The sequence below is a fragment of the Octopus sinensis genome, linkage group LG27 (assembly GCF_006345805.1).
Source record: "Octopus sinensis linkage group LG27, ASM634580v1, whole genome shotgun sequence".
NCBI classification, from domain to species: domain Eukaryota; kingdom Metazoa; phylum Mollusca; class Cephalopoda; order Octopoda; family Octopodidae; genus Octopus; species Octopus sinensis.
This window is the reverse complement of record NC_043023.1, coordinates 9,500,004-9,515,003: the sequence shown is the minus strand read 5'-3', so window position 1 is coordinate 9,515,003 and position 15,000 is coordinate 9,500,004. Positions and strand designations below refer to the sequence as shown.

At 35.0% G+C, this 15,000-nt stretch overlaps 1 protein-coding gene across 1 annotated transcript in view; it reads right to left on the bottom strand.

Moving 5' to 3' along the window:
* LOC115224954 (adhesion G protein-coupled receptor A2-like) overlaps positions 1–3,427 on the bottom strand; it is a 91,981-nt gene extending 88,554 nt beyond the window's left edge. Inside the window, exons 1-2 of the mRNA XM_036513864.1 lie at positions 3,327–3,427; positions 37–108 (exon numbers count right to left, since the gene is read on the bottom strand). Of these exons, the coding sequence (XP_036369757.1) occupies positions 37–108; positions 3,327–3,427 (173 nt within the window). The remainder of the gene's footprint in view (positions 1–36; positions 109–3,326) is intronic.
* Positions 3,428–15,000: the final 11,573 nt, after the last annotated feature.

Below are 15,000 nucleotides of genomic sequence, written 5' to 3'. Positions count from 1 at the left end.
CAAGTTTGTAGTCTTAGCAAGACTGATCCAACTTACAAATACATTAAGTTCTGAAGATTTCGAAGTGGTCCGTTTTCAATTTTCGTGATTTTATTATGGGATAGATATCTGAAAGATAAAAGATAATTGATACGAAATAATATATAAGAAACTAGCAGTATCGCCCGGCGTTGCTCGGGTTTGTAAGGGAAATAACTATATAAGCATTTTTAGAGAGTTACTTCCCTGATATAAACCGAGCCAAAAATGCATTAAAAAAACGAAAAAATGATGGTAATTTTATTTATAAATCGTAGACTCATCGTAGACGCGCGCTAATACCCAGAAGGGCTTGATATGAATCACGACTATAAGATACCCGCTTTTGGTTAAACTGCACCGCAAAATGTGGGAGTCGTTAGGAATCTAAATCGTTTGAGAAAGACTCTCACACAACTTCAGTTTTATATATAAAGATTAGTCATAAAATTTCAAATATTATCGCTAATGAATTACATGCAGAAATAGAGGAAATATAAGCTGTAGTGAAAGAATTTAACGAAGAACATTCTGAAAATCATGAGTGAAGATTATTATGAGTGAGGATGATGATGATGATGGCGATGATGATGATGATGATGATGATGATGATGATGATGATGATGATGATGATGATGATGATGATGATGATGATGATGATGATGATGATGATGATGTCGTTGATGATGATGGTGCTGGCGATGATGATCGTGATGGTCCTTTTCGGCGAATAGGCGGTACCATCTTTTCTTCAAACATGGCTACGCGAATTTCGTCCAAACAATTCAATTTTCGACTCGTCTGTCCATAGAACATTTTCCCAGAATGTATCAGATTTTTCTTTATGTTCATAAACAAATTTTAAACGGGCATCTCTATGCCTTTTAGACAACAGCGGAGTTTTTCTATGTGAGCATGACTTCAGTTCATTCCTATGAAGTTCATAGCTGATTGTTCGTAGTGTAACACTAGTCCCTGAAGCTAATAAATTTTCTTGCAACTCCTTTCTGGTGATCATTGCGTTTTTTATTCGATTCGCTGGTTCATTTTTCTTAAAGATCTAGGGGATATCTTGCACGGTGCACCGGATCAGGAGTTTGTGAAGAACAAATTTTTAAGTAGTCTGTTTCTGACTCGTAGCGATGATATTCTTACATTCTGGAGATAGTTGTTGGCAGCAATTTTTAATCTTTGTTATTCTTCACAAAGTGCATCACATATACACAACAAGCACTAAGATTCACACAGAGTCTCGCATATATTTAGAGTGAATATCAGCTAGAGACGTGTCAAGAAACGTCAAATAAAGAGGGGAATGCACAGAAAGTAGTATCAGCAAGACACATCCAACTTACAATCTTTTTTTCGGTCAGTGTTTCGAAGGCATTTTGTTCCAAACTTGAAATTGCATTGTGGGATAGATCTCTGTAAAATAAACGGTAATTGCTAAGAAATACTATATTAAATATTATATTTCAATACGATGCAGGAAGAGACGAAAAATAAACAAATGGAAATGGAAAAAGTTGATGAAGAAGATGATGACAATGATGAATGACAACGACGATGATGGTGATTGATAACGAAGATAGATATTGTTGAAGATGGGTATAATGATGAGGTAGATGATGTTTATAGCGTCGGTGGCATTGATGCTGATGATGATGGTGAGATAATATGATGAAGTTGATGATGATGTTGACGATGATGGTGGTGGTTTGTCCATGACTATAAACATGAGGATTATGGCGACAAATAAGGAAATAAATACAAAATTAGAGGAGAAAAAAATAAAGAGAAAAAGACGTGAAGACAAGTAAAACTTGATTGTAAGAAATAGAAAATGAAGAAGACGAACGAGATAAGGGAGATTAGTTTACACATCTGTATGTGAGAGTTCATGTATACATCATATATATATATATATATATTATATTTATATATATGTGTGTGTGTGTGTGTGTGTGTGTGTGTGTGTGGTGTGTGTGGTGTGTGTACATATATATATATATATATATATATATATATATATACGCGAGAAAGAAGCAACAAGAATGGATAGGTTTTTAGTACGATCGTTTCATACAAGGACAGGTTTTAATAAAATTGCAAAGATTACAGCATATAAACGAGTCCCCGTACTCATCAGCTAAAATACATGTGAGTTCTCTAGACATCCTAGTGTTTGAGGCTATACTCATGAAGTAATGTAGATAATTAAGTAACATAAACAGATTTCTAAAGTTCATCTAGTTCTTTAAAGATGATGTACAGTCTTATCACAGAATTTAAAAAAAGTTTTGATAGCATCACAGAGAAGGTGACCTAATCCATATGCATTCCATAGATATGATGAGGGATTATATACTCACAGAAGACAAATTTATCCCATTGTTAATTACAACGAGGTGGGTCTCAATTCCTGCTTATTAGCATTACAGAGAGGGTGAATTAATCCTTTGTATAGATGCACAAATTCCAATGGTGTAGATGTAAATTTCCAGAGAAATGGAGATGAATTTCATATTCACAGCATAAATTTTTCAATGGTTGAACACAATGAGGTAGATCAATCCTTGGTATATGATTAGGTATTTGCCACATTAATCACATACTGCTATCACAAGAGGCTGTAGCTATTTAACTCTTAAAGGCTGAAGGGCTTTCTAGAGCGGCCAAGAATATTCCCTTCTCTATTCTTGGCCGCTCTAGAAACCCTTCAGCCTTTAAGAGTTAAATAGCTACAGCCTCTTGTGAATAGCAGTAATGTGATTAATGTGGCAATACCTAATCATATAACAGGAGATTGATCCTACCTCATTGTGTTCACCCATTGAAAAATTTATCGCCTGTGAATATGAAATTCATCTCCATTTCCTGGAAATTTACATCTACCCCATTGGAATTTGTGCATCTATACAAAGGATAATTCACCCTCTCTGTAATGCTATAAAGCAGGGATTGAGACCCACCTCGTTGTAATTAACAATGGATATGAACTTGTATTCTGGACAGAGTAACTGTAGATTTCGCAATAGTTCAGCATAGGTGCTCTCTTTTTCCCTAATCTTCCGTTTTACGTTAACATCATCTGCTGGGCAGCTAATTTCCACCATGTGCACGGTTTCTCTTTCTATCCCAAATCATTATATGAGGTCTGCCGAGCTTACATTTTTTTAGATTTTCACTGGTACGTTCCTTTTCATTTTGAGAGGCTGTGGCTTCTACTATATTGGACGGTTTATTTCTTTGTCTTCCGGATTATCCTTCAGATGGAGTAGATTACATCGTAGTACATCGTGGCTTACCTAATGACATGTCTCATCGGTAGATGACATTTTCGGACAAGTGCTTTAATGTGGGTGATATCCTCAGTGTGAAATCCACAAATTCTGCATCCGTTTGTCATATTTTACGGTTTGTCCCACATATCTATCGCTTTTGTGCATCAGGTTCTTGGTTGATATTTCCTGTTCCTGGATTGCAAATGCATACTCTTCAAAGTGGGAGATAGTAATCCGGCTGTTGGTACATGATAAACAATATTGATGATCGATGTTAACTTTCTACTAACATATCGATGCATAGTCTGCTGCTCATATTGGCTCATCCTTTCATCTGATAATAAGTTGCAATAGACTCGTGTGACATCTTTCGCCATGTATTCTAGGTTATCAGACAGAGTGTGGCTCAAGGAGCTGCCTTCCAAGTCTTATGATGTTATCAGCCTCATCTATGCACATTTGGCAAAGAGATGCACTTTGACACTCGGTGGTAAAAGATGTTACACAAGAGATATGATGCGACATTCAAAGACATTTCGGATCGACGTTAAGCTTCTGCCGATTTGCTTTCGTTCTAGGTAAGGGAGGGCTACGTCACAGTTTATGTGAAAAATTATGTGTGCTTGTAGTATCTTTTGGGTTTTCACATCAATGGATCTTATCAAGCGTCCAATCAAGCGGCCGAAATGCTGATAAGAGAACTGGCACTGCAAACACTTAGTGGGCCCACTGTTTTATTGAATTCAGAGAGTTCTGAGGTCAAAATTTCTTTATTTGGCTGTAATATTCTTTAGTATGCATTTACATGTATGAATGTATGTATGTATGTATGTATGTATGTATGTATGTATGTATGTATGTATGTTGTATGTATGTATTTATGTATGTATGTATGTATGTATGCATGTATATATGTATGTATGTGTGCGTATGTGTGCATGTAAGGATGAGCGTATGTATATGTGTACATGCCTATCCATATATGTATGTTCATATGTATTTATGTAGTTATGTAGGTATGTAAGGTTGTAGACGTTTGTAAGTATGTGTACAGACGTTTCTGTGTATATGTATGTACTTGAAAATGTGAATGTATGTTCATGTACTGATATGTGGATACATATATGTTGTATATACACATAAGTTGTATATATGACTCTTACTCTGTCGAAGGTTGTCTGTGTGTATACAACACAAGTGTATGTACATATCTGTACATAAACATACGTTCACACGTTTATAAGTAGGTTTACAATTGTTAGCATCTATGCATCTAAGACATTGTATCCATACACCGTTACACCGCTTGTGAGGTGTTGAGAGGAAGATATATATATATATATGTACATGTCCCTCTCGCTACCGTGTAACGGTGAATGGATACACACTCTTAGATACATAAATGAAATATAAAACTACTTATGCATTTTTTACAGGCACAAGCAATCATATAGTCGCATTTACACACGCGCACATATACACGCTTATCCAATTAAACATATATATATATATATATATATATATATATATATATATATATATATAATATATGTGTGTGTGTGGTGTGTCACAATTTTCGCAGACAACGGTTAAAATTCAAAAACTATTTTGTCTGTAGTTTACATGGAGAAAATACATATATATGTGAATATATATTTATAGTATATATGTATGTGTGTATGTATATATATACATATACATATAACATATAAATATATATCCATACATATATATATATAAATATATATATATATATATATATATATATATATATTAATATATAGTTAATCCAAACGCGAACAAGAGAAAACACACACGCGAGGACGTGTAACAAGTATAGTGAGGACACATATCCATCAAATGTAAATAATGTAAATATTTTTCGGATAGAGAGAATCGAAACTTTATCGCAACGAGAACCTATAATACAGGATTAGCGAAAGCGAAACCTATAATTTGAGAATATCGCCAGCAACAATGATAGGTTTTAAATCTCTATCATCAGAGAAATGTTTTCCGAAAATGAAAATAGTTTGCCAAACAATAACATCTGACAAATATATATTTCATTTTAAAAAGTGTAACAAGAATGTTAAAAATGAAAAATAAAATTAAGGCGATCTTTTGATTTCGAAACACATTAAGTAAAATATCAATGAAAATAATACTAACAAAAATAGTGAATGTAGAAAAATGACTTAGATTCCCTGAATTACAGAAAACTAAAATTTTAATGCATACACACAGGTTATTATTATAGATTTCATTTTAGTGTTGAGCAGCATCATATACTCGGTTTATTAAGGTAGCAATGGAGAAAATAAGAAAATCAGGATTGCCAATCATTGCTCAATTTTATAGTGTTGAAAGCTGCTGTGAAAGTTCCACAAGAATTGAATAAAGTAAGATGAAATAAATAACGAAAAGCGGTTTTCATAGCAGTTTGTACGCTCCAAGGCAGAACAATGCACAGAGACACATACAAATACCAACCACCACCAATAAAAATGGTATTTAATATAAATAAAATCATAGAAAAAAGAAACTGAAATTTTAAAGCGTTATAAACATTACGTTAAAGATAGAATTTTTGATAAGTAGTTTTTCAGTTTCCAGTAAAGTAATTTTAAGCGTTTGAAAGTTACGAACGTTACGTTAAAATTAGAAATTGGGATGCGTGGTTTTTTAGTTTTTAACTTAGTAATTTCAAATGTTTGAAAACTGGATTAGTAGAAAATGACGTAAAGTAGAGAAAGAAAAATTAAGAAAAGATAAAGATTCATTTTAATAAAAAACATAAATTTGAACATGTATATAATAATTTCAAACCCGATGAAAACCATGAATTAGGTAAATGCGAGATGTAATTTTACAATCAAATCTAAATTCAAACTGGAATTTATATGTAATGTACTTACTTGTTCTCCCGTAAAATCAGACTGAAGGCTTCGATGCTGAATTGAATAATGAAGTTTAGGAACAGCAATACACGAGTGTGTGTGCGCGCACACGCACGACTTTAATGGCAAATGGTCATTGATAGGTCATTCGCAGAAAGAGACCCAATGGGATTTGAACTGGATACAACGACTTCTTTCTGTCTATCTGTCTCTTTAATCTATCTCTCTATCGTTATAAGCGTTCTTATGTAATAAAGTAAAGGCAGAAACAGGCAAACAATTTGTATCTGGTTAGATCATAACATTTAGATATTTAAATATTGACAAAACTTGAGAGTAGAAATGAATGTTACTGGAGTTCACATCACAAGAGATCAATAAATGATCAGAAGAATCTCCATAATGCTTTTACATACATACATACATGCATGTGCATACACACATACATACATACATACATACATACATACATGCATACGTACATACATACATACATACATACGTACATACATACATACATACACACATACATACATTCACACATACATACATGCATGCGTACATACATACATACATACATGCATGCGTGCGTACATACATACATACATACATACATACATACATACGTACATACATACATACATACACACATACATACATTCACACATACATACATGCATGCGTACATACATACATACATACGTGCATGCGTGCGTACATACATACATACATACATACATACGTACATACATACATACATACACACATACATACATTCACACATACATACATGCATGCGTACATACATACATACATACATGCATGCGTGCGTACATACATACATACATACATACATACATACATACGTACATACATACATACATACACACATACATACATTCACACATACATACATGCATGCGTACATACATACATACATACATGCATGCGTACATACATACATACATACATACATACATACATACATACATACATACATACATACATACATACATACATACATACATAGGCTTACATACGCACACACACACACGAAGAAAATTCAACTAATGTAGGCGCCCAGATTAAAAACTTTACCGAATCCTTTATCAAAATCAGTTGCGTGAAGCTACCACTACTATTAGTCTGTCTAAAGTGACGAAGAGGTTTCCTGTTGATCCTATCGACAGAACAGCCAGACCGCCCCTCGCGAAATGAACGAACAAGTGGCTGAGCACTCCACAGACACGCATACTCTTAACGTAGTTCTCAGGGAGATTCAGCACGAAACAGAGCACGACAGGGCTGGCTGTTTGAATTATAGGTACAACACATATTTTCCAGCTGAGTGGATTGGAGTGCTGTGAAATAAAGTGTCTTGCTCTAGGACACAAGGCACAGCCAAGTATCGAACTCATGATATTACGACTATAAGCCGAATACCTTAACCACTTAACCACGTGCAGACTATTACTCTCCCAACATTACTCTTTATCGGCAGGTCAAATGCGTATATTGCTGAAAGCAAACGCAAGTTTGAAACGTGCAACTCGTGATCAACAGCTTCAGGATTGAAAATACAAATGCACAGTTGTCTATTTCTTTTGCGTTTAGTTTAGTCCAGTATTTACCATGAAGGGGCTTTTCTTGCCATCGTTTTATCGTGGTTCGTTGCTGTTCTATTTTTAGTTTGGATTTCATTTGTTTTATAGCTTTTGTTGTTTCTTCATCTTCTTCTTCTTCATCTTCTTCTTCTTCATCTTCTTCTTCTTCTTCTTCATGTTTATTAGCTTCCTTAAATACTGAGAACCGTTTTTTGTTTTGCTCGTGTTTTGCCGCTATCTGGATCAGTTTTCCTTCCTTCTGAAGTAGATATTTTTGCAGTCCTATGGTGGTTATTTTATAGTAGTTTTCCAGCTGTATAAGGCCTCTACCACCTTCTATACGTTGTATATATAGTCTTTCTATGTCAGATTTTGGGTGATGCATCCTAGATCCTGTCATATTTTTCTTGTTTTCCTATCTATTTTGGTCAGTTCATTTCGTGTCCAGTTAAGGATATTGTAGCTGTAACTTATAACTGCACAGCTAAAGTGTTGATACCTATTATCTTGTTTTTAGCATTGAGCTCTGTTTTTAGTATTGATCTAACTTGTCTATAATATTCTTTTTTTATTTTCTCTTTCATTTGTGTGTGTTGTGTCTTATCTAGTTCATGGATTCCTAAGTATTTGTAAGTTTGGCTTTGGTCTAATTCTTTTATTTCATTGGTTTTATCTAGTGTGATGTTGTTACTCTTAACTAGTTTTCCTCTTTTCATGGTTACTTTGGCGCATTTTTTCTAATCCAAATTTCATATCTATTTCTTTGGTAAATCCATGAACTGTCTTTAATAGTGTTTCCAGCTGTTTGTCATTTGCAGCGTATAGTCTTAGGTTATCCATATATAAAAGGTGGCTGATCGTTTTGCCGTAACATTTATATCCGCATCCAGTTCTATTTAGCATATCAGATAGAGGTGACAGTGCCAAGCAGAAAAGGAGTGGAGAGAGCGTGTCTCCCTGGAATATTCCTCTTCTAATGGGGATGTCTTTGGTTTTCATGAGTCCCTCTTTTGTTTGGAGGTGTAGGACTGTTTGCCATTTATTCATAGAGTGCTCTATGAATTTTATGATTGTTGGTGCTACTTTGTTAATGGCTAGTGTTTCGAGGATCCATGTGTGGGGGATGCTATCAAACGCCTTTTTGTAGTCAATCCAGGCCATACTGAGGCCTTTCTTCTTTCTGAATCATTAGTTGATCTTTACAGCCATATGAGCCCTTGCGGCATCCTTTCTGCTCTTCTGGGAACAGTTTGTTTTCGTCCAGGTGCTTGTTCAGCCTTTGCGATATCACTGCAGTAAATGCCTTGAACATAGTAGGGAGGCAGGTTATTGGTCTGTAGTTTTCTGGTTTTGTTGTTTCATTTGATTTGGGAATTAAGATGGTTTTCCCCTTCGTGAGCCATTCAGGCATTGTCTCTGGCTCTGCTAGTATGCTGTTAAAGTTTTCAGCCAGCTTTTTGTGCATTCCTGTTAGATATTTCAACCAGAAGTTGGGGATCTTGTCATGCCCAGGTGCCTTCCAGTTGCTTAATTTTTGCAGTGCCTGGGTGTTATGGGGGTCCAAAGTTGTTCAGATGCCGAGTTTGTTATTTTGATACTCCTTTTTTTTGGCTGTTCGTTCGCCGACCATATTTCTCTCCAGAATTCTTCCAATTCTTCTGCCGTTGGTGCTGCAGTGACTTCTATTTTATTTTTGCCCAGTTCTTGGTAGAACTTTTTGGGGTTGGAGTTGAACTTTTTGTTTTGTTCAAAGAAGCGCTGGCGTTTCTCGTACCGGCGGATCCTTTGTGCTTTGGCAAGGATATCTTGCTTCAGCTTTTCTTTTATTTCAGGCAAATCTTTATCTGTGATGTTATATTTGCGGAGTATTTTTGTTCTCTTTTTGTTGCTCAGTAGCGTTGTTTGCTGATTTCATTAAGAATCGACAGGTCTTTTCTAATTTTTTTTATTTTGCTTTGGATGTTATTTATCCACAGGGTTTGTTATTATTATTATTATTATTATTATTATTATTATTATTATTATTATTATTATCATTATTATTATTATTATTATTATTATCATCATCATCTCCTTTTTTATGAACATTTATTCTAATCACGGGTCATGCTGGACCACCGAGATCTACAGATTTTTTCACTCTCTCTCTCTATCTTTATGATCTTACATTCCTTTCTGATGAAGAGCGTGGGCTCGAAACGTAAACGACTCAGTTTTCCTGACTGTCAAACTTGCTCGTTGTTCATACACTTGTACTCGTCTATTGTTTTTCTATAAATTTCAACTAAATAATATATATGCAGGTATGTTTATATGTATATATGTCCGTACGTGTGTGAATATGTATACCCGAGTATGCATGTTTAGAGATGTTTGTTCATTGAATTGACACACACACACACACATACACACACACGCACACGCACACAGAAATTCCAGAAATATAAACAAAAATAATTGTAATTAAAATTTTTAAGCCCTTTTCCCATCGTACCAATCGATACCCGTGTGTGTGTGTGTGTGTGTGTGTGTGTGTGTGCCTGTGTGTGCGCGTGTGGGAACTCATTTACTAACAGAATTTTTTAAAATCACTGTAGATAAATCGCAGCTATGACCTCCAAACGCTCTCCAATATTCTAAAATTATAAACCAGAAATGGGAGGATGAGGTGAAAAAGATCATAAAATTTTAAAATTGTTTTAGCATAAATGTGTTTATGGGGAGGAAATATTGAAAACCATCAATACATGTGATAGAGAGACAAAGAAACGCGAGAGAAGGTCGTGGGATGTGAAAGAAATCACAGTCAAATCTTCTCTAGATCAAACACTTTTTTGTCTGAAAAAAATTAGAAAATTTCTATTTACCGAAAATGATCCTTGTATGGCTTTTAGTTGCGTAATGTCAAGAATATTGGCCAAAATCGATCCGGACGAGATGGATTGGGGGAAGGTGAAATGAAAAAGTTCATAAATTTTCCGAATTTTTGTTTGTTGTTAAAAGCTGCCCACCCACCATCATTTCGAAAGGCGCGGTAAAAACAAAAACTGGAAAAATTCCCGTCAGAACAGAGAAAATCCAACTTATACAGGCACCCTGACTAGAAATATCGCCGAATACTTTATCAAAATCAGTTGCATGAAGATAGAAAGTGAAATTTTCAAAATACGAATAATCTTGCAAACGGCTACTACTAGCACTCTGTCGGTTGCGACGATAACGTTTCTAGTTGATCCTATCAAAGGGACAACCAACCCGTTCGCGAAATGAATGAACAATTAGCTGAGCACTGCACAGACACGCAAACACGTAACGTAGTCCTCAGGGAGACCCAGGGTGAAAGAATGCGACAAAGCTGGCCGTTTTGAAATACAGGTACAACACATATTTTCCAGCTGAGTGGATTGGTGCAATGTGAAATAAAGTGTTTTGCCCCAGGACATAACGCGCTGCCGGGTATTGAACACATGATATTACGACTATAAGCCGAATACCTTAACCACTTAACCACATGCAGACTATTACTCTCCCAACTGTGTCTTTATCGGCAGGTCAAATGCTGCTATACCTATTTCTTTACTGCCCACAAGGGGCTAAACACAGAGAGGACAAACAAGGATAGACAAACGGATTAAGTCGATTATATCGACTCCAGTACGTAACTGGTACTTATTTAATAAACCCCGAGAGGATGAAAGGCAAAGTCGATCTCGGCGGAATTTGAACTCAAAACGTAACGGCCGACGAAATACGGCTACACATTTCACCCGCGTGCTAACGTTTCTGCCAGCTCGCCGCCTGCCATACCTCCTTGCGTATATTGCTGAAAGGAAAATGCAAGTTTGAAATGTGCAACTCGCGATCAACAGCTTCAGGATTGAAAATACAAATGCACAGTTATTAAGATGAATAAAATTCTTTGTACTTATCAAGCCGTAAACAATGAAAACAAGTTAACTTTATTACAGAATTTTTATCTCTAAATAAATAAATTGTAAATAGCGTAAACAACTTCAGTGTGTTGCACAATTTTTATCTGTAGATAGTTAAATTGTGTAAATAACTATATTGTGTGCTTATCAGTTTCTCTGCTGATAATATTCCGTTCTGGGCGCACCATTTTCGTATCTGCATCTTGTGACTTTTCACTTTAATAGGTCATTTGCCTGAATGTTGCCTTCTTATTATTTCAAGTTCGTAGGAGTTATTTCTGTTCTCATTACTGAACAAACATTGTTTTCGATGGGAAAGCAATCATATGTAACTATATATATATATATATATATATATATATATAATAATAATAATAATAAAGGGTGAAATGAATTAATTTAGAAATAATCATTAATTTCACCAAGTAGAGTTCGGCATGTAAAAGACCCATTCAAGGAAGGTTTAAGTAATACTAAGTAATTAAGGATTTAGCAACGATTTGCCTCACCACACACCGAATTTAGAAATAGCAGAAAAGCATTGGTTTTACTGGGATCTCCCTTTTAAGTAGAAAGAATAGCCAAAACTTTTTGACTGCTATTTCTAAATTCGGTGTGTGGTGAGGCAAATCGTTGTTAATTACTTAGTATATATATATATATATATATATATATATATATATATATATATATATATTATATATATATATATATATATATATATATATATATATATATATACACATATATATTATATGTGTGTGTATGTGTGTTTGTGTGTGTGTTCGCGTGTGTATGTTTCTTTGTGTGTGTGTGTGAGAGAGAGAGAGAGATAGTACCAAATGATATGATAGTTGTAGGTTGCGATGATACTGCAGTCAATACAGGACCAAAAGGAGGCACCGTTAGACTTTTGGAGGATAAAGTGAAGAAGCCATTGCATTGGTTTGCGTGTCAATTCCACACAAAAAAGCTTCCCTTTCACCATCTTCTTAATAATCTCTCACGGAAAAAAAAACTACCTGATCACGTGGATTTCTTGGGCCGATTGATAAGATTGGAGCGATGGGAAACACTAAGGGTTGTGAAATCTAATCAGATTCCATCAGTAGAGAGAGACGATCTCAACACTGATCAAAAGTACTATCTTGGGGCAAATTGTTCAAGTGCCTTCTACTATAGCCTCAAACCACTGTACATGCACTTATATATATATATATATATATATATATATATTAATAAATAAAATAAAACATATGCATATATATAAACATATATGTACGTACCTACCTCTACATGTACATATACACGCATATATGAGTACAGGACACCAAAAGGACGTCGAACACAATGAGAAACGAAAACATAGACACAAACAAAAGGAACTGGACATTTTTTAAAAACAGCAAAAAAAAATAGAATATAGGACATTTAACACAAAGAAAAAACCCCTTCTTCAGTCGCTAAAGGTTTCATCTACTCTACGTTTCTAAGGATGAAAGCGAGACGTATCTTCGACAAGAAACTTTCCTTATAAACAGTAATATATATATTTTTAATACTTTTATTTTATTTTATTTTCAATACTTTTGATATTTATATTAAAAAAAAAAATTTTAAAGATTAAATAAAAATAAAATTTAAAAATAAATAAATAAATTAATTAATAAACAAAATAATATATAAATATAAAAACATACATACATATACATATATATATTTGTATATATATATTTAAAATTTATAAGTTTAAATTATTTTAATAATTTTTTAATTTTTAACTTTTATACTTTTAAATTAATTTTATGTATTGGCTTATGTTTTTCACTGTTTGATTTGCCTAATGGTTTTATCTCTAATCTAATATAATATAATATATATATATATATATACACAGACACACAAGCTGACCTTGGCTGTATTTGAACACAGAACGTAAAAACGCATATAATGCCAAAAAGTATTTTGCACGTCATGCTAACATTTCTGCCAGCTCGTAGCCATTTTCTATAGAAATTATTATTAATTAATTCATTAATTCCATTATCGTTGCTGTCCTGTTCTGCGAACAAATGCAATATTTATGGCTTCTAATGTCACCATGTCAACCCGATTCACTTAATGCCACAATGATTCAAGGAGAAATATTTCTCTCAGCTCGTTTCGTTCTGTAAATTCAGTTTTCGTTACTGGTTTCCTGTGGGACATGGTGTTGCTGTTTTAGTATTTGTAAAGGCACCTAACTGGTTGTGGTATTCCGTTCGCCATCGTAAGGTCGTGAGTTCGATTACAGACGACACGTTGTCTCCTTGAGGAAGACACTGTATTTCATGGTGCTCCCTTCCACTCAACTGTTACATATGAATAGCACGTGCATTTCAAAGGGTCTGCTTAGTCACTTTCGGTGTCACGCCGAGTTTCCCCTGAAAACTACGTTAAGGGTATGCGTGACCGTTAAGGGAAGGCGGCGAGCTGGCAGAAACGTTAGCACATCGGGCGAAATGCTTAGCGGTATTTCGTTTGCTGTTACGTTCTGAGTTCAAATTCCGCCGAGGTCGACTTTACCTTTCATCCTTTCGCGGTTGATAAATTAAGTACCAGTTACGCACTGGGGCCGATGTAATCGACTTAATACCTATGTCTGTCCTTGTTTGTCCCCTCTATGTTTAACCCCTTGTGGGTAATAAAGAAATAGAAATAGGTATTTCGTCTGCTGTTACGTTGTGAGTTCAAATTCCGTCGAGGTCGACTTTACCTTTCATCCTTTCGGGGTCGATAAATTAAGTACCAGTTACGCACTGGGGCCAATGTAATCGACTTAATACCTATGTCTGTCCTTGTTTGTCCCCTCTATGTTTAGCCCCTTGTGGGTAATAAAGAAATAGAAATAGGTATTTCGTCTGCTGTTACGTTGTGAGTTCAAATTCCGCCGAGGTCGACTTTACCTTTCATCCTTTCGGGGTCGATAAATTAAGTACCAGTTACGCACTGGGGCCGATGTAATCGACTTAATACCTATGTCTGTCCTTGTTTGTCCTCTCTATGTTTAGCCCCTTGTGGGTAATAAAGAAATAGGCATGCGTGTCCGTGGAGTGCTCAGCCACATGCACGTTTATTTCACAACGCAAAAGTATTATATTAGTTTGACGCTCGGTGAAAGAGAGTATTTAGCGTTTCGAACGTCGGAAAGGAGAAAAGAAAAAGTCCAAAGAAGAAAAATCGCCAAGGCCGACGTGTAGTTACATTTCTGAAGTAACCGGAA